General features: G+C 45.0%; 1 protein-coding gene across 1 annotated transcript in view; it reads right to left on the bottom strand.

Annotated features, from left to right (window-relative positions):
• Positions 1-20,047, bottom strand: part of LOC106560968 (A disintegrin and metalloproteinase with thrombospondin motifs 20) — a 131,842-nt gene that overhangs the window by 42,893 nt on the left and 68,902 nt on the right. The window contains exons 19-27 of the mRNA XM_014124457.3: positions 16,830-16,956; positions 16,511-16,721; positions 16,068-16,232; positions 15,340-15,510; positions 13,184-13,411; positions 8,428-8,592; positions 7,743-8,006; positions 6,855-7,016; positions 6,086-6,262 (exon numbers count right to left, since the gene is read on the bottom strand). Coding sequence (XP_013979932.2) covers positions 6,086-6,262; positions 6,855-7,016; positions 7,743-8,006; positions 8,428-8,592; positions 13,184-13,411; positions 15,340-15,510; positions 16,068-16,232; positions 16,511-16,721; positions 16,830-16,956 — 1,670 coding nt within the window. The remainder of the gene's footprint in view (positions 1-6,085; positions 6,263-6,854; positions 7,017-7,742; positions 8,007-8,427; positions 8,593-13,183; positions 13,412-15,339; positions 15,511-16,067; positions 16,233-16,510; positions 16,722-16,829; positions 16,957-20,047) is intronic.

The raw sequence follows: 20,047 nt of genomic DNA, 5'->3' as shown, positions 1-20,047 counted from the left end.
TTCATGTTATGTAAATGTTATGCGTGATTCACTATGTAACTGAACCGTTTAGTCAAATAATTACCTCAGGGTTTCAGGTTCATGTTTACGCTCATACACTGACTTCCCTGTCGCTGTATGGGTTATTTTGTATGAAAAATTGTCTAAGTTACTATTAGCATAGCTTAGCATACTGCTGAGAAGATGAGGTGGAATATAGCATTTGTCAACCCTAAAACATGTCATTTGTACAACCTAAAAATTGGTTATAGATACATGGCTATTAGAGGCCAGTATAAAAAGGTAAAAACGTCAACTCCATGGCATTAGCTGAGGTATTGTATCTGCTTCTTTTACTTGTCCTGTTAAAATGCCCTCCTCTATATGTGGAAGCATGATCAAATACAACAGAAGAAAGGCACAGATTAATCCATCAACAATATTCTATTAACACTTTTTTCAGGTTTCAATGTGGGGCCTCTTCAAATATAACATACTTGCCAACATCGATTTATACCAATTATTGTTGTAGTAAAACTGAATACTCTGTTGGTCTCCAGCCAAAGGCATTACGGAGAGAGCCCTATTACTACAATTGTAAACAGATGTGCCAGCCTGTGCCAAAGTTTGATTTGGAGTAAGTATGTTTTCTCTTGAGTGTTTTCTAAATAGAATTATGTAAAAAATATATAATAACGATATGAATAAAGCCTGCATGTGAAAGGGGTGGAAATAACCTAAAGATTATAGGTAGAAATTGTACAGACCATATTAACAAGCATGTCCCAAAAAGATGGCTAGCGTTTCTGATCATTAGATAGACTGCTCAAGGGAGTGAGGTCAATGCTTGGTCAAATACCAAGGACCACAAACTGAACTACTATCAACCGAGCCATCGCTATAGGCTTACGGTGAACAGTACAGTTCTATAACCTCAAGGAGGCATACATACAGACAGGAATACTGTACAGTATGTATTCACGAGCAGTTAGGCTAAGCATGACTGGCTAGATGATATTGATCCCAATGATACCACAATATACTTATAAGCAGACAGTGACCATTTTTATGAATACGGAACAACCATTTTTTTGAGGACTGAATCTATGTAAGTGATTGAAGTGTTTATGGTAATAGTTCTATGTAAAGAGATTGAATAGGCTTGGTTCCAATTAGATATAGACATTTGGGTAGTTGTCTGCAGCGCGTCAGTCATATGCATGTATGGATTACCACATATGCAACTAATGGACCAATATTATTTAGTGTGGGTTTTAATATATGCTGTTTATGCTACGTTAGAAAGCACACTTTTATGCTATTCAGAAAAGCTCAGATTGCTGGATCTTGATGAGGTGTATAGAGACATCAGGAGGTGCTGCAATGGATTTTTTCTCTTTAAGAAAGGACATGATTGACATTGATTAATTCCTTTCTATCAACAAATATTGCATTATATATTGTGTATGAAATGCCATAGGGACATAATTAAACCGAAACAGTTATCTTGAAGTTTGTGTCTGAAGTTAGCCTGTGTACAACTTTTGGGCGGGGGTTCAGCTCGCTTCAGATGTGGGCCTTCAGGTCTCAGTACTTTTTGCTCAGTGTAGTATACCTTTTAGAACATATTTGGTATAAGCTCAAATCAGATAAGCATACAGAGCACATATGATGCTATTTTCTATACTACGATGAGCATAGAAAGTACATGCCCAACAATATGACTTTGAAGTTATGGAGCAAATGCCATTGCCAAAGAATGCAACACTTGCCAAGTATCACAGCATGATACTACATGGAAAAACAACACAAATGTCACAACCATTACGTTTCTTTAATATTCTTTACAGTTGGAAAAGCTATTTCAACATGTTTATGTATTTTCGCATGTGAATGAAATAAATAGAAAAATATGAATAACATTTGAACACAAAAAAAAAGCAAAGCACTGTTGCCCCACAGCACTTACACTAAGCACCTTGGGTAAAAAAAAGAGTTGGGAGCCGCGAGGTGGCGACTGGGCTGGCGAGGCGGAGTAGGAGTCTTGGATGGAGTGAATGTCTTGGGACGGAAGGAGGAAGAGGACAAGAGAGCCCAGAGTGGACCTCACAGGAGAGCTTACGGTCAACACAAACACAGAGCCATTTTGGTAACACTTCAAATGAACTATGTGTCAGAAAGACTTCACCTTGCTATCACACATGACACCTTGTGAAACCATGTTTCACTTAGTATTTTTTATACTGTCGTAGGCACAGGAGGTTGGTGACACCTTAATTAGGGAGAACGGGCTCGTGGTAATGACTGGAGCGGAATCAGTGGAATTGTATCAAATACATCAAACACATGATTTCCAGGTGTTTGATGCCATTCCATTTGATCCGTTCCAGCCATTATTATGAGCCGTTTTCCCCTCAGCAGTCTCCTGTGGTCGTAGGACATCAAATATAACATATGACGACTGGCTGGCTAGCCATCAAGCAAGATGTAGTAGTTGGCCATGAATTGTTTTGAAATGTATGGAGCAGTTATCGGATGCCAGGTCAGGTTCACGACAGCACTACGAAGGTTATGACAGATAGTTCAACCCAAGTGTTACATATATCTAAACTGAAACAAATAAAACATTAAAGCTGCAACAATAAATAAACTATTGTAAACAAATAAATACGTTTCATTTGAAAAATCCTTCAGACATATGAAAACTGGCCCCAGAAAAAGTGAAACAGCAACAAATGACTACAATATCATGAGAGAGGTACTTGTGTGCTTCAGTTGGTACGAGATTTGCAGATGCCAATTCAGTTAGTTGTATCTTTTGAGCTATCAGACTTGAATTAAGATGAAAGCCACATCTACAGTAGAAGCCACATCTACAGGAAGTTCATCTACAATAAAATTGTAGAGCTTTAAAAACTGGATTGCATAGTTTGATGTTTGTGCACCATAATAGACTGCATTTATCGTGCTACTGCATTAACATACAGGTTCCTTTGGGAAGTATTCACACCCTTCCCTCGTTCCACATTTTGTTACGTTACAACCTTATTCTAAAATGTATGAAATTATCATTTTTTTTCATCAATCTACACACAATACCCCATAATGACAAAGTGAAAACAGGTTAAGCATTTTTGCACATTACCAATAAAAAACTGAAATACCTTATTCATAAGTATTCAGACACTTTGCTATGAGACTCAAAATTGAGCTCAGGTGCATCCTGTTTCCATTGATCATCCTTGAGATGTTTCTACAACTTGATTGGAGTCCACCTGTTGAAAATTCAATTGATTTGGAAAGGCACACACCTGTCTATATAAGGTCCCACATTTGACAGTGAATGTCAGAGCAAAAATCAAGCCATGAGGTTGAAGGAATTGTCCTTAGAGCTCCGAGACAGGATTGTGTCGAGGCACAGATTTGGGGAAGGGTACCAAAAAATGTCTACAGCATTGAAGGTCCTCAAGAACATAGTGGCCTCCATCATTCTTAAATGGAAGAAGTTTGGAAACACCTGGCCAAACTGAGCAATCGGGGAGAAAGGCCTTGGTCAGGGAGGTGACCAAGAACCCGATGGTCACTCTGGAGTTCCTCTGTGGATATTGGAGAACCTTCCAGAAGGACAACCATCTCTGCAGCACTCCAACAATCAGGCCTTTATGGTAAAGTGGCCAGACGTAACTACTCCTCAGTAATAGGCACATGACAGCCTGCTTGGAGTTTGCCAAAAGGCACCTAAAGGACTCTCAGACCATGAGAAACAAGATTCTCTGGTCTGATGATGCTAAGATTGAACGCTTTCGCCTGAATGCCAAGAGTCACGTCTGGAGGAAACCTGGCACCATCCCTACGGTGAAGCATGGTGGTGGCAGCATCATGCTGTGGGGATGTTTTTCAGTGGCTGGGACTGGGAGACTAGTCAGGATCGAGTGAAAGATGAACGGAGCAAAGTACAGAGAAATCCTTGATGAAAACCTGCTCCAGAGCGCTCAGGACCTCAAACTGGGGCAAAGGTTCACCTTCCAACAGGACAACGACCCTAAGCACACAGCCAAGACAACGCAGGAGTGGCTTCGGGACTAGTCTCTGAATGTCCTTGAGATCCCGGACTTGAACCCAATTGACCATCTCTGGAGAGACCTGAAAATAGCTGTGAAGCGATGCTCCCCATCCAACCTGACAGAGCTTGAGAGGATCTGCAGAGAAAAATGGGAGAAACTCCCCAAATACAGTGTGCCAAGCTTGTAGCGTCATACCCAAGAAGAATTGAGGCTGTAATCGCTTCCAAAGGTGCTTCAACAAAGTACTGAGTAAAGGGTCTCAATACTTACGTAAATGTGATTTAATTTTTTATTTTAATATACATTTGCAAAAATGTATAGAAACCTGTTTTTGCTTTGTCATTATGGGGTATTGTGTGTGTAGATTGCTGAGTAAAAAAATGAATTTAATCCATTTAAGAATAAGGCTGTAACGTAACAAAATGTAGGAAAAGTAAAGGGGGCTGAATACTTTCCAAATGCACTGTAAACTAGATAAATACATCAGCTATATGATGTAGTGACTCTTGTGCTGAACATATTGGTCAACCTACTGTTACGTCAGTCTGTTAAGAGCCCCTACAGCCAACTAATCACAGGTAAAGATAAAATTACAAATTCTCTGACATCAAAATGGCCGACTGGTGTTTCTATAGAAACCCAACTGTAAACAACATTTTGATGTAAAATTCTCCTTTGCTTTAGTGTAGTTTTACAGTAGAGACAAAGTGCTCACCATACAAGGCAAACGTTCAAATCGTTTGTGCCACTATGACCAATTAACACACTTACGAGAAGACAGGAAATGTACAACACGTGTACTGGTGAGGGTGAGAGTATACTCTGAGGTGATGTTGAGTGTTTTGCCGAACCAGTGATCCCTGTACGATGTTCAGTTTTGTGATCCCTGAAGTGGAGAAGGTGAGCGCCGTTGTAGCTACAGTACTAGTTAACATGACATACCGCACCTGATATTTGCCTTGCACGGGCATCATAGCTTTCTTCCTATTTCAGTAACAGTATTTGTCTAAGCATTTCAAACGTCTGCCAATTCAAATGTAACCCTAAAATAATGTTTTATATCTCGATCTATAGTTACTGTTTTTACATTTTGTGATTTATAATCCATTGGCAGTTACTGAGTAAAAATGTTGGCCGCACATGAGGACTACACAGGGATGGTAGAACTGTGAAAACATCTTAAATATAACATTCTACGAGACATGACACTTTTGAAAACTGCATTTCATCCTTAATTTATGAGTCTTTAAAAAAACAACTATTTTCGTAACATAAAAAATACTAACAAAACATATTGTTGTTTTTAAAATATGTTCCTCTGTACAAACTGTCATTGTTCATGAGACTTAAAGGATCAGACCGAAAAGCACCAGTAGAAATATGAAATATCATATTCAGTTATGAAACCTAGCCACTAAAAATAAAATCATACTGTACAAAGACACATACACAAAATACAGTAACAGTCATTTGTTGCTGTTTGATAAAGTAATAATATTAAAAACTCTTATACACAAATATACACTTGTGTACTTCGGTTACAGGGTGAGACAGCAATCACAAAAAAAATGTACTTCACGCTTCACATATGAAATAAATATATTTCGAGTTATTAATTCGCCTCTACAAATATATGGCATTGTTGGACAACATTGTCCTTCTAATTTATAGTTTTAATTTGGAGCCTAAGTTCCAAATGGGAACCATGTGTTTCTGTTGATTCCCAATGTGGAGCAGCATTCTGTGTGTGTTCTCCCTCTCCCTTGTTTCTAATCAGCACCATGCCACTGCAGGGCCCGGTGTGGGTGGGCTGGAGCTAACGTAGCCTAGCGCTGATGCTAGCGCTCCATTGACTCTCCTATAGAACTCCTAAAACACAGTAAGCTAGCCGCTAGCCTCTAGCTGCTAGTCGCTAGCTGATAGCGGACGGCCAGAAGTACACTCGCTGTAATTTAAGCACACCCCCATGTCTACTCACGGTGACGCACCCCGGTGAAGGAGGAAGTCAAGGGGGAGTTAGGGAAGAGGAAGTACTATCGTACCGGCTTCCATGGTCGGCGGTGCCATGATGCGCTGCCCGGGCACAGGTCCAGGTTACACTGCTCCACGTCGGGAGGCTTGTCCAGGATGTCACAGTTGTGGTCGTTGAGTCTTTGACCGTTGGGCCGTTGGCATACCACCTGGCGCGTCCTCCTGCCTCCACCACACGTCTGGGTACACTGAGAGGCAACAAGGGAAGATGAGGAGGGTCACTGAGTATTCAGCAGGCTCCTAAGTACAGTATGTCAATAGATCTTCTATCAGGGCAGGATTAGATGATGAAGAGGTGCAGAGGAAAGGAAGTGACTTTAGACTATTGACGCATGCCCAGGAGTCTGAAATTGGTATCTGTAGTTTAGTAGTGGACTGTATTGTTGAAGCGTCGTTTAACAGAAGCAGATCTGCTTAATAACCTTGTACTGCAGTGAGGCTAAATCAGGGTCACACAGAGTATTTCTTTGTAGTCTTAAACAAATCTACTTTGAAACAAAAGTATACACCTCACACACATGGTTATGGACTTAAAAAGAAGACACCTGTACCATGTCAGATATAGAGTTGAATGTATAATATTTTGAGTTTGCATCCCAATACTACAATTTATATACATCACAGAAGACTGAAATATAACAAATCCGTTTGACATAGAAACACCGGATTGTCAGTGTAAAAAATAAATAAAAACTAAGTATGAAATATTAATAACATTCCACCCATGAGGCCACTAGCTCATTTGACTGCACATAGTCCTTGTACTGCCTGTGTACTGACCTCTCCCCAGACGCCGTAGTTCCACAGAGGGCAGGGTCCTGAGTCGCAGTTCTTGGACTCGGCAGGTTTGACCCTCTGGTCACAGTGGCTGGTGCTGCGACCCTCCGCATCCTGACACACCACCACCCTCCTCTGGAAGCCCCCCGCACACGTACTGGAGCACTATGGACGGGCACAGAGTGTGTGTTACAGACAGAGGGGAAACACACACAGACAACTTTGTACAGACCAGCTGCAATGTAAACCAAAGCCAGCTGTGGAGTTACAGTACACTGTGGAGTTACAGTACACTGTGGAGTTACAGTACACTGTGGAGTTACAGTACACTGTGGAGTTACAGTACACTGTGGAGCGTCCTGGGAGCAGTACACTGGGTGCCGGGAGTTACAGTACACTGTGGAGTTACAGTACACTGGGAGTTATAGTACACTGTGGAGTTACAGTACACTGTGGAGTTAGCACGTGGAGCAGCCTGTGGAGTTATAGTACACTGTGGAGTTAGCCGGGAGTACAGCCTGTGGAGTTATAGTACACTGTGGAGTTACAGTACACTGTGGAGTTACAGTACACTTGGTCCACACACAGATGGAAAGCATCGGCCTTAGAAGGATAACATGACACATAGAACAGCCTTGAACTACGCAGCAGATACTTTCTGCAACCAATTTCAGTTACACATCACATCCTTGCTGTCTCAGTAAGAAATCTCTATGTGAGATACAGCAGCACGTAGTTACACAATTAAGTGAGACAGAGCAGTGAATGGAGATGGTATCGAAGTGACAGGGAGGTTTTCTTGACCATGTAACCCGACCAGGAATGATTCTCTCCCCTGGTCCTTGTCAGGTGACATGGTCAGGTGACATGGTCCTATGGTTCTGTACATACTCCTCCCCAGGGTCCCGTCCTCCACTGGTTGTCTGCCGAGGGGACGTTCCAGCTGCTGTGTCCCGGGTGGCTGGCGGGGTCGTGGGGGCTGTAGGGCTGGTCGTTGGGCCTCTGGCGGTACACGGAGGGGCAGGGGGCGCCTGTACACTCCTGCTCTGTGCTGGGCCTCTCGTCCTGATCGCAGAAGGACTCGTCCACCTGGTGGTGGTAGTTACTGCACACCACCTGCCTGGTGGCCCGGCCCACACCACACGTCACTGAACACTGGGCAGAGAACAGACAAGTTCATATCACTGAACACTGGGCAGAGAATAGACAAGGTCATATGACTGAACACTGGGCAGAGAATAGACAAGGTCATATGACTGAACACTGGGCAGAGAATAGACAAGGTCATATCACTGAACACTGGGCAGAGAACAGACAAGGTCATATCACTGAACACTGGGCAGAGAACAGACAAGGTCATATCACTGAACACTGGGCAGAGAACAGACAAGGTCATATCACTGAACACTGGGCAGAGAACAGACAAGGTCATATCACTGAACACTGGGCAGAGAGAAGATCAAATCATCAGACATAAGTGATGCATTCTTTCAGTAGTAAAGGCAAATTTACTCCAAAATAGCTGTTGACATATATTTATATTAATAGAGTTGGAAATATTACAACTATAACATACAGGAGACCACTCCCAGGAGCGCCACTGGCCACACGGGCTGAAGCAGGCTGAGGATTCTGGGGGCCGGAGCAGCTGGGCACAGTAGGACTCGTCTGCCACTCCACCCTGGGCGTCCCGACAGCTGACGTAACGGGCACGCTTCCCTTTCCCACAGGAGACAGAGCACTGAGACAGGCACACAGAGGAACACAAACATTTAAGATCAGACGTATAGTAAAAGTATTGTGTCAAACTGTCTCCCTTCTATATCTAATAGTACAAATCAAACAGTGAAATGCTTATGGGCCCTTCCCTACAATGCAGAGAGAAAGAAAATAGAGAAATAATAGAAAATTAAAACAGGTAATAATTAAAGTAATAATAGATACATAATGAGTAATGTTAACTTGGCTGTCTATATACAAGGGGTACCAGTACTGAGTCCATGTGCAGGAGTATGCGGTAACTGAGGTGTAAATGTACATATAACTAGTAATAAAGTGACAGGTAGTAAACAGTAACAGCAGAGTATGTGATGAGTCAAAGAAAGTTACTGCAAAAAGGGACAATGCAGATAGTCCCTGTAGCTATTTTATTAACTATTTAGCAGTCTTATGGCTTGGGTTTAGATGCTGTTCAGGGTCCTGTTGGTTCCAGACTTGGTGCATCAGTACCGCTTACCGTGCGGTAGCAGAGTTAACAGTCTATGACTTGAGTGGCTGGAGTAAATATTTAGGGCCTTACTCTGACACCGCCTAGTATAGAGGTCCTGGATGGCAGGGAGCTCGGCCCCTGCCATCCAAAACGGTCGGATGCCAAGCAGTTGCCATACCAAGTGGTGATGCAGCCAGTCAAGATGCTCTCAATGGAGCAGCTGAATTACTTTTTCGAGGATCCATGCCAAATCTTTTCAGGCTCCTGAGGGGGAAGAGGACTTGCCGTGCCCTCTTCACGGCTGTGTTGGTGTGTTTGGACCATGATAGGTCCTTAGTGATGTGAACACCAAGGAACTTGAAGCTCTAGACCCGCTCCACTACAGCCCTGTCGATATGGGTGTGGACGTGCTCGACCCTCCGTTTCCTGTAGTCCACAATCAGCTCCTTTGTCTTGCTAATGTTGATGGAAAGGTTGTTGTCTGAGCATCACACTGCCAGGTCTCTGACCTCTCTATAGGTTGTCTCATCGTCGTCGATGATTTAGGCCTACCACTGTCTTGTCAGCAAACTTGATATTGGTGTAGGGTGAGTTGTGGGTGAACAACGAGTACAGGAAGGGACTAAGCACGCACCCATGAGGGCCCCCGTGTTGAGGGTCAGCGTGGCAGATGTGTTGTTGCATACCCTCACCACCTGTGGGCATACCCTCACCACCTGTGGGCGGCCCTACCCTATGCTTTGACCTCTATCTCCCCTCTCTCTCCAGATGAAATCTTGTGACTTGTGACGGCCGGCCGCCCATCAACCTGCCCGCTTGACCCATTCCCCTCCTCTCTTCTCCAGACCATTTCCGGAGACCTTCTCCCTTACCTCACCTCGCTCATCAACTCATCCTTGACCGCTGGCTACGTCCCTTCCGTCTTCAAGAGAGTGAGAGTTGCACCCCTTCTCAAAAAACCTACACTCGATCCCTCCAATGTCAACAACTACAGACCAGTATCCCTTCTTTCTTTCCTCTCCAAAACTCTTGAGCGTGCCATCCTTGGCCAGCTCTCTTGCTATCTCTCTCAGAATGACCTTCTTGATCCAAATCAGTCAGGTTTCAAGACTGGTCATTCAACTGAGACTGCTCTTCTCTGTGTCACGGAGGCTCTCCGCACTGCTAAAGCTAACTCTCTCTCCTCTGCTCTCATCCTTCTAGACCTATCTGCTGCCTTTGATACTGTGAACCATCAGATCCTCCTCTCCACCCTCTCCGAGTTGGACATCTCCGGCGCGGCTCACTCTTGGATTGCGTCCGACCTGACAGGTCGCTCCTACCAGGTGGCATGGCGAGAATCCGTCTCCGCACCACGTGCTCTCACCGCTGGTGTCCCCCAGGGCTCAGTTCTAGGCCCTCTCCTATTCTCGCTATACACCAAGTCATTTGGCTCTTTCATATCCTCACATGGTCTCTCCTATCATTGCTACGCAGACGACACACAATTAATCTTCTCCTTTCCCCCTTCTGATAACCAATCGCATCTCTGCATGTCTGGCAGACATATCAGTGGGGATGACGGATCACCACCTCAAGCTGAACCTCGGCAAGACAGAGCTGCTCTTCCTCCCGGGGAAGGACTGCCCGTTCCATGATCTCGCCATCACGGTTGACAACTCCATTGTGTCCTCCTCCCAGAGTGCTAAGAGCCTTGGCGTGACCCTGGACAACACCCTGTCGTTCTCCGCTAACATCAAGGCGGTGACCCGATCCTGTAGGTTCATGCTCTACAACATTCGCAGAGTACGACCCTGCCTCACACAGGAAGAGGCGCAGGTCCTAATCCAGGCACTTGTCATCTCCCGTCTGGATTACTGCAACTCGCTGTTGGCGGGGCTCCCTGCCTGTGCCATTAAACCCCTACAACTCATCCAGAACGCCACAGCCCGCCTGGTGTTCAACCTTCCCAAGTTCTCTCACGTCACCCCGCTCCTCCGCACACTCCACTGGCTTCCAGTTGAAGCTCGCATCTGCTACAAGACCATGGTGCTTGCCTACGGAGCTGTGAGGGGAACGGCACCTCCGTACCTTCAGGCTCTGATCAGTCACTACACCCAAAGAAGGGCACTGCGTTCATCCACCTCTGGCCTGCTCGCCTCCCTACCTCTGCGGAAGCACAGTTCTCGCTCAGCCCAGTCAAAACTGTTCGCTGCTCTGGTACCCCAATGGTGGAACAAGCTCCCTCACAACGCCAGGACAGCGAAGTCAATCACCACCTTCCGGAGACACCTGAAACCCCACCTCTTTAAGGAATACCTGGGATAGGATTAAGTAATCCTTCTAACCCACCCCCCCTACCCTCCCCCCCCAAAAAGATATAGATGTACTATTGTAAAGTGGTTGTTCCACTGGATATCATAAGGTGAATGCACCAATTTGTAAGTCGCTCTGGATAAGAGCGTCTGCTAAATGACGTAAATGTAAATGTAAATGTAAGTCCAGGATCCAGTTGCAGAGGGAGGTGTTCAGTGTTCAGGGTCCTTAGCTTAGTGATGAGCTTGGAGGGCACCATGGTGTTGAACGCTGACCTCTAGTCAATGAACAACATTCACATGTAGGTGTTCCTTTTATCCAAGTGGGTAAAAGGGCAGTGTGGAGTGCAATAGAGATTTGGTCATCTGTGGATCTGTTGGGACAATATGCGTTATTGGAGTGGGTCCAGGGTGTCTGGGATGATGGTGTTGATGTGAGCCATGACCAGCCTTTCAAAGCATTTCATGGCTACAGATGTGAGTGCTACGAGGCGATAGTCATTTAGACAGGTTACCTTGGGCAAAATGTACGTGAAAACACTTGCCAACTGGTCAGCGCATGCTCTGAGTACACATCCTAATCATCCATCTGGCCTATGGAGAGCGAGATCACACAGTCGTTCGAAACAGCTGGTGTTCTCACGCATGGTTCAGTGTTGCTCATGGCTGGGTTTCACTTTGCAATCCATGATAGTTTGCAAGCCTTGCCACATCGGACGATGGTGTAGTAGGATTCGATCTTAGTCCTGTATTGATGCTTTGCCTGTTTCATGGTCCGTCGAAAGGCGTAGCGGAATTTCTTATAAGCGTCCGGGTTAGTGCCCCGCTCCTTGAACGCGGCAGCTCTAGCCTTTAGCTCAGTGCGGATGTTGTCTGGCTTCTGGTTGGGATATGTACTGTAGGTACAGTCACAGTGGGGACGACGGCGTCAACGTACTTATTAATGAAGTCGGTGACTGATGTGGTAAACTCCTCAAGTTGGGTCCCGGAATATATTCCAGTCTGTGTTAGCAAAACAGTCCTGTAGCTTAGTATATCAACTCATACTGGTATATAACAACAGTCTATTTCTACAAACGTTTGAGACACCACTTCAGCCACTTACTCTGTAACTGTAACAAACTGTATGTGTGAATAATTGGTCATTCTCTCTCTCTCTCTCTCTCTCTGTCTCCATTAAAGAGCTGATTCATAAGATTTCCACCTGGTGATATTCTAGCTGCACCCGAGCGAACTCAACAGGAGGACAAAGTGAACATTACCAAGCGGTAAATACCATCTAAAATACATGTGAATACAGTATCCCAATCGTAATGATGACACCCAACTTTCCATGACTTCACACGAGAGGATGACAGTATCGTTTCTGAGGGGAAAGTACGTGTGGTTTTTTTCCGGAGGGACCACACTTACGCTAGCCTCCTCTTAGACATGCGAGCTCACCGCCTCTCAGTCAGACATTACTGATAGTCTGAGATTCATGTTTGAAACCCAAGCCTGGTGTTTAGACCTGTTTTTCATTTGCACTGGAAAATAATACAAAGCATTAGACAGACAGAAGCCTAAACAAGGCTGACAGACTGCTGAGGCCAGGATGAGAGAGCGGGTGTGTGAAGCAGGGGTGTGAAGCAGGGGTGTGTGAAGCAGGGGTGTGTGCTGCATTCTAGAATCTACTGTACCAGTCTGAGGGCTACTGTATAGGTAAGTGTGTATGGGCATATATAAGGGTGTGTGTGTGTGTGTGTGTGTGTGTGTATGGGCCTATATAAGGGTGTGTGTGTGTGTGTGTGTATGGGCCTATATAAGGGTGTGTGTGTGTGTGTGTTCACCGTGGTCCAGGAGCCGTATCTCCACTGTGTGAAGAACTGACCAGAGCTGTCAGGTCGGACGGTGCTGTGTTGAGGAGAGGCCCAGGGACATGGTGCCACCTCACAGTCTTGGCTGTCCCTGGGTCTGGATGCAGCGTTACACTCCCTGTCATCCACCGTGTCACCATATGCCCCTGACACACACCTCACAGCCCGCATCTGGTAACCATGGCCACACGTCACCGCACACTGCCACAACACACAGGAGAGACACACAGGGTCAGACAGTAAAACCTTGGCTAGCAGATCCGTGATTACTTCAAGGAAGGAAGGGTGGACGCAGTTTTAACTCACACAGAGTCTAGCCCAGCTAAGCCCAGTCTAACTCAGTGTAATTGAAGCCTACTACCTCCCCAGATGCCCACCTTCTACCCCAGATCGCTGCGTGTGTGTGTGTGTGTGTGTGTGTGTGTGTGTGTGTGTGTGTGTGTGTGTGTGTGTGTGTGTGTGTGCGTGTGTGTGCGTGTGTGTGTGTAGGGGTGCACATTTGGTGGTGAGAAGGTGGAGGAAGTGCTGCAGGATAGGTTTATTTGGGCAGTAGATTAGGATTACATAGGTATTAACAGACAGATCTATACCAGCTCTGTCAATAGAAGTATCTGAGTATTCCGCCAACTCGTTCAGTTGAGTCAATGAATGGTCAAAGACATTCCTCAATTCGCTAATTTGCTCATTCATTTATTTATTTGCTAATTTGCTCATTCATTTACTTATTCAATCATTTCAAACTTCAAATCTCCAGACCGGGTGTGCGTATAGTAGAGGTCTGAGTGGGTCTGAGTGGACCAGACATACCCGAGACCCGACTGCGGCCCAATCGGGTTCGGGTCTGAAATTCTAACTTTCCTCGGGACAGGGTTGGCTCCTGTTTGATTGTCATCAGGTCCCAGGGTCTATATAATTACAGCTGGGTGGATCAAAATGGACCCAACCACAGCGCTACAGCATATTTATTTTATGCAATAAGGTAAATTAATTGAGTTATAGAAGGCTTAGCCAACCTATAAAGACTCGTTAACCAGAAGAGCAACTTGGCTGATAAACATTATTTTGTCACTTGGGTCCAATCAGGTCTGGTCTAGGTCGAGTTATCCTCAGGTCCAATCAGGTCGGGTCTAGGTCGAGTTATCCTCAGGTCCATTCGGGTCGGGTCTAGGTCGAGTTATCCTCAGGTCCAATCAGGTCTGGTCTAGGTCGAGTTATCCTCAGGTCCAATCGGGTCTGGTCTAGGTCGAGTTATCCTCAGGTCCAATCGGGTCTGGTCTAGGTCGAGTTACCCTCAGGTCCAATCGGGTCTGGTCTAGGTCGAGTTATCCTCAGGTCCATTCGGGTCGGGTCTAGGTCGAGTTATCCTCAGGTCCAATCGGGTCTGGTCTAGGTCGAGTTACCCTCAGGTCCAATCGGGTCTGGTCTAGGTCGAGTTATCCTCAGGTCCATTCGGGTCCGGTCTAGGTCGAGTTATCCTCAGGTCCAATCGGGTCTGGTCTAGGTCGAGTTACCCTCAGGTCCAATCGGGTCTGGTCTAGGTCGAGTTATCCACAGGTCCAATCGGGTCTGGTCTAGGTCGAGTTATCCTCAGGTCCAATCGGGTCTGGTCTAGGTCGAGTTATCCTCAGGTCCATTCGGGTCGGGTCTGATTGCCCTTGGGTCCAACTTCTTGGACTCGTGAAGACCTCTAGCGTATAGACAGAGTATTGGACTAGCAGACTCACAAGGTGTGTGTGAGTGTGTGTGTGTGTGTGTGTGTGTGTGTGTGTGTGTGTGTGTGGCTCCTTCTAAGGCAGTGGGGAAACCTAACAGCCTGGTGAGTTATGGAGTGGTGTGCTCTGGCTTGAGCTGCCATTTCCTCCCTAGCGCTTTCACTCAGCCCTCATATCCTGTCGGAATAAATCTGACCCCACACACAGACACACACTGGGAAAAGAAGGGGATATACTGTATGTACAACCAGACATAAATAACACACATTATAATGTCACTCACTCCAACATTAACTATTGCACTCCTATGCACACACTAAGATTCAAACACAGACGTACACCAAGAATCTGATTCTGTCAGACACACACACACACACACACACACACACACACACACACTGATCCATCTGGACTCACCGGTCCCCAGACTCCGACCTGCCAGGAGGCACACTCTGGCAGCTCACAGCTCCCCACAGCCGGAGGCTTAGCGTTCGGGTCACAGAAGTGTTCGCTCAGCTTCTCCTCTCCTACCCCCATGCTACAGGACACCTGCCTGTGCCTCATCCCCTTCCCACACGTCACCAAGCACTGGGAGGGGACACAGAGGGAAAGACGGGGTGTAGGAGGAAGACTAATAAAGTCAAGTTGGTCACAACAAAGAGCCGTCGATTTTGGACGTTTGAAAAGGTCCAAAAACTAAAAACTAAAAAAATGCACAGCACTGGCTCAAACTTGACGAGGCTCAAAGCTTAACCCTTTGAGTTGTTTCTGTTTTAACCCTGTAACCACACGGAATTAATGGGTCAAAAATTGACGTTCATCCAATTACGGCAAATTCCGAAGTGAAACTATGAGATCAGGTTGAATAAAGTCTAAACTTGTTTGTGTGTATGAAGGGCGTGTGTGAGTGGGGAGGGTGATTATGTGTGTGTAAAATGTGTAAAATGTTATCCTCAAAGTGTGTGTGTGCATGTTAGAGCAAATCTGTGTGTTTACATTGATACGCATATAGTTTATAAAGCGTGTATATACAGTATTTATGTGTGTGTTATTATGTGTGTAGGAATGTTTATATAATGTGTGTTTATAGACGTGCTTATGTGTGTGTGTGTGTGTGTGTGCAGGCGCATGTGTGTGTCTTGTACCTCGCTCCACTCGCTGGCTGACCAGCCAGGGCAGGCCTGGTCGTTGCAGCTCTCGGTGACCAGTCTCAGGGAGTCACTACAGTCCCTGTCCACCAGTCTCCTCCCCAGGTTGTTCATACAGTAGGAGTCCCTGGTACGGGCCCCGTGACCACACGTCTTAGAACACTGCCCACGTCACAACACGTTACAATCAGCATGAGACTCACCATTCAACTTGCACTGCACCAAACGCATAACATACCCACTTTTACCTCGAGTCTATATCATGTTCACTTATAGTAACACGGAAGCAAAAGTCAAGTAACATCTGTCATGCATGAGGAGACGAGAAATGAAGAGGCTTTTTATCAAGACAACGTGCAATAGCATCACGTAGTGAAAACAAGTATTATAATCATCTTTCACTTAGATGATGTGTGTCTTTGACTGTAGTTTCCACTGACCTGGGACCAGGTGCTGTACTGCCAGCTCTTGAGCAGACAGTCGCCGTGGCAGGCCTCTCTGGCCTGTGGTTTGGGTAGGTCAGAACAGGCCCTCCCCTCCACCCTCTCACTCTGCCTCTTCAGCGAGCTGTACCTCATACACTGCACGTCCAGGGTCCGGTAGCCAGGGCCACACTTAGCAGAGCACTCACTCTTCCCTGCTATGTGCCACCTGCAACAGGTTATATGGGTTAGTGTCTGCTTAACAGATATACAGTGAATGTGTGTGTGTGTGTGTGTGTGTGTGTGTGTGTGTGTGTGTGTGTGTGTGTGTATCTACCTGAGTTCACAGTCAGTGTTACATGGCTCAGTGGCAGCGTTGGGACGGGGTAGAGGCTCACAGCGCTGGTCAGAAACCCCCAGGTGGTCACTCTTCCTCACACACGCTGCCTTGCGCCATCGCTCACCTATACACACACACACACACACACACACACACAGACCAGGGATTCCATTAGGAAAATGTGGCGCCGGACAACGTGACCGGTAAAATTTACCGGCCATTTGAGAAATTGACAGAATCCATATGCATTTGGGTGCATAAACCCATTAGGTTGTCCACCCACAGTGCTCAGAATGACAGAAATCACATGTAGATTATGGTAATTCATCTCAACAAAACACGTAGATTATGTATGGAAGCAGCCAATAAAATGTCATTTTCAAACATTTGCCAAAATGCATTTTGCGGGAAAACACCATTCTAAACAGCACAGCTGGGAAAACACCATTCTAAACAGCACAGCTGGGAAAACACCATTCTAAACAGCACAGCTGGGAAAACACCATTCTAAACAGCACAGCTGGGAAAACACCATTCTAAACAGCACAGCTGGGAAAACACCATTCTAAACAGCACAGCTGGGAAAACACCATTCTAAACAGCACAGCTGGGAAAACACCATTCTAAACAGCACAGCTGGGAAAACACCATTCTAAACAGCACAGCTGGGAAAACACCATTCTAAACAGCACAGCTGGGAAAACACCATTCTAAACAGCACAGCTGGGAAAACACCATTCTAAACAGCACAGCTGGGAAAACACCATTCTAAACAGCACAGCTGGGAAAACACCATTCTAAACAGCACAGCTGGGAAAACACCATTCTAAACAGCACAGCTGGGAAAACACCATTCTAAACAGCACAGCTGGGAAAACACCATTCTAAACAGCACAGCTGGGAAAACACCATTCTAAACAGCGCACCTGATAGCTGTTCCATATGTGACAGAGACGAAGATCTCTGTTAGAAACTTAGAAAGAGGGGGAATCTAACGATGCAACAACTAGGATGGGTTGTTAATATGACTAGGATTGTGCCTTTGGCTTCTGGACAATGACAGAAAGTTGATATGAAAACCAATAGAACAGGAGAGAAATGGCATAGTGGTGAGTCCAATAGAGAAGTAAATAAATGTCCCAAAATTATATAATTACTCCTGTCTATACAGAAAGAAAGAAAATCATGAAAAAAATACTTCACCAGAAAGCATGACTTAGCCACAGAGGAATCGAGGATCATTAGCTTCTTTAAAAAAAAGAACTGTGGACTGTTTCAAATCACAAGCTCGTAGACCTATGCCTATTTGGGAAGCCCAAAGTATGGGCAGTGAGCGAGGCAATAGGCCCAGCTGATGATTGAGTTGGGGCTGTCAATGAAAAGCATCTAAAATATGTGTGAAGATAATGTGTCGAGTGTCATTTAAAATGTTGAGACAAGAAGAAGGGGACTACTGCTGCATTGGCCTATAGGCTACGAGTTCAATGCTCTCATTTCTTTAGCCGCCAATGGATCAGTGTTTCAACTGTTCCAAGAAAATGCGCATATGAAAATCATAACTGGCACGGAGAATGGTAAAAATGGTAGGATAAATGAAGTAAGCTTCCCCAAACTTGAAACTCACTCCCCGCATATGAATTCTTTATAAAATAATTGCCTCCACGTTTCCATGGTAGGATTTTGCCTATAGTCTACTTTGATGCAAAGTAAGACATGCCTCATAATATGAAATACAGTGAGGGAAAAAAGTATTTGATCCCCTGCTGATTTTGTACGTTTGCACACTGGCAAAGAAATGATCAGTCTATAATTTTAATGGTAGGTTTATTGAAAACATGTTTTACTACAGCAGCAACCAGCTGAGGCTCTGCAGGAGAAATCCCGCTCAAAATAGGCTCTGTATGCTGTGCGCGTGTGATAGTTGAGTTGGATAAATAAGATACATGATGACTAACAGAAATATGCACAGGCCAATTGAATTCCACAAAATTATGCAAATTAGACTGATGGCCAAATAATGGCCAAATGTATTTCCATCTACTGGTATTGCCATCAATTAATAAAAAGCATTATTTTGTAATGGAATTTGTTTTCTACTGGCCATTTTGGCTGGCAAAAGTTGTATTTATTGTCTTTAAAAATAAAATAGGACAACCCTGGTACACGCACACACACAGGTAAACTTTGCATTAGACCCCATTTGACTAAAGGATCGACTGCCAAGGAATGCATTTCCCCCCCTCCTTTACATGTTTTGATCAACTTCCTGCCATTGGGTCCCAGACCAAATGGTCTTAGCGGGGCTGGGATCAAACAGTTTCAACTGGATCCTGCTAATGATGCTGTATGCTCTGAGGCAAAGGAAGTATCAGCCCCTGCTTATAGGCTCAGGGGGTGGGAAGTGTACTGCAGGAGTCCCCAACTAGATTCAGCCGTGGTCTGGTATTTCCTTGAGCGGATGGTTGGAACATAGTTTTTAAATCATTTTTACACTGCAGATTGACCACAAGAATGCCAATCTGATTTAGTATTTGTCAAAAACAGAATCATTTCAAACCTCAATAACATGGGATATGATTACGTGCCTCTCTATTTAAGCATGGGACTACCTGGCAACAGATTTCCTAAATTAAAATCACGTTGAGCTCATTTCCTGGTTATTTCACAGATTTTTATGTCCAAGAACAACAATAATGTTTTTGGCCCGCAGGCCGCCTAGATTAGATGAGTTTATTAGTCACATGCACAGGGTCGCAGATGTAATCGCAGGGTACAGTGAAACTATTATGCGCCGAGATCCAACAGTGTAGGTAAAAAGTTTTATAATAAAGTGAATGAGACAATAATAATAATAATAATATACACTGAGTGCACAAAACATTAAGAACACCTTCTCTTTCCATGACACAGACTGACCAGGGGAAAGCTATGATCCCTTATTGATGTCACCTGTTAAAGCCACTTCAGTCAGTGTAGATGAAGGGGAGGAGACAAGTTATAGAATGACTTTTAAGTCTTGAGACATTTGAGACATGGATTGTGTATGTGTGCCACTCAGAGGGTGAATGGGCAAGACAGAATATTTAAGTGCCTTTGAACGGGGTATGGTAGTAGGTGCCAGGCGCACTGGTTTGTGTCAAAAACTGCAACGCTGCTGGGGTTTTCACGCTCAACAGTTTACTGTGTGTATCAAGAATGGTTCAGCACCCAAAAGA

The sequence above is a fragment of the Salmo salar genome, chromosome 10, assembly GCF_965601325.2.
Source record: "Salmo salar chromosome 10, fSalSal1, whole genome shotgun sequence".
NCBI lineage: Eukaryota > Metazoa > Chordata > Actinopteri > Salmoniformes > Salmonidae > Salmo > Salmo salar.
Note: the sequence above shows the minus strand (reverse complement) of the source record. Positions and strands in the feature narration are given on the sequence as shown.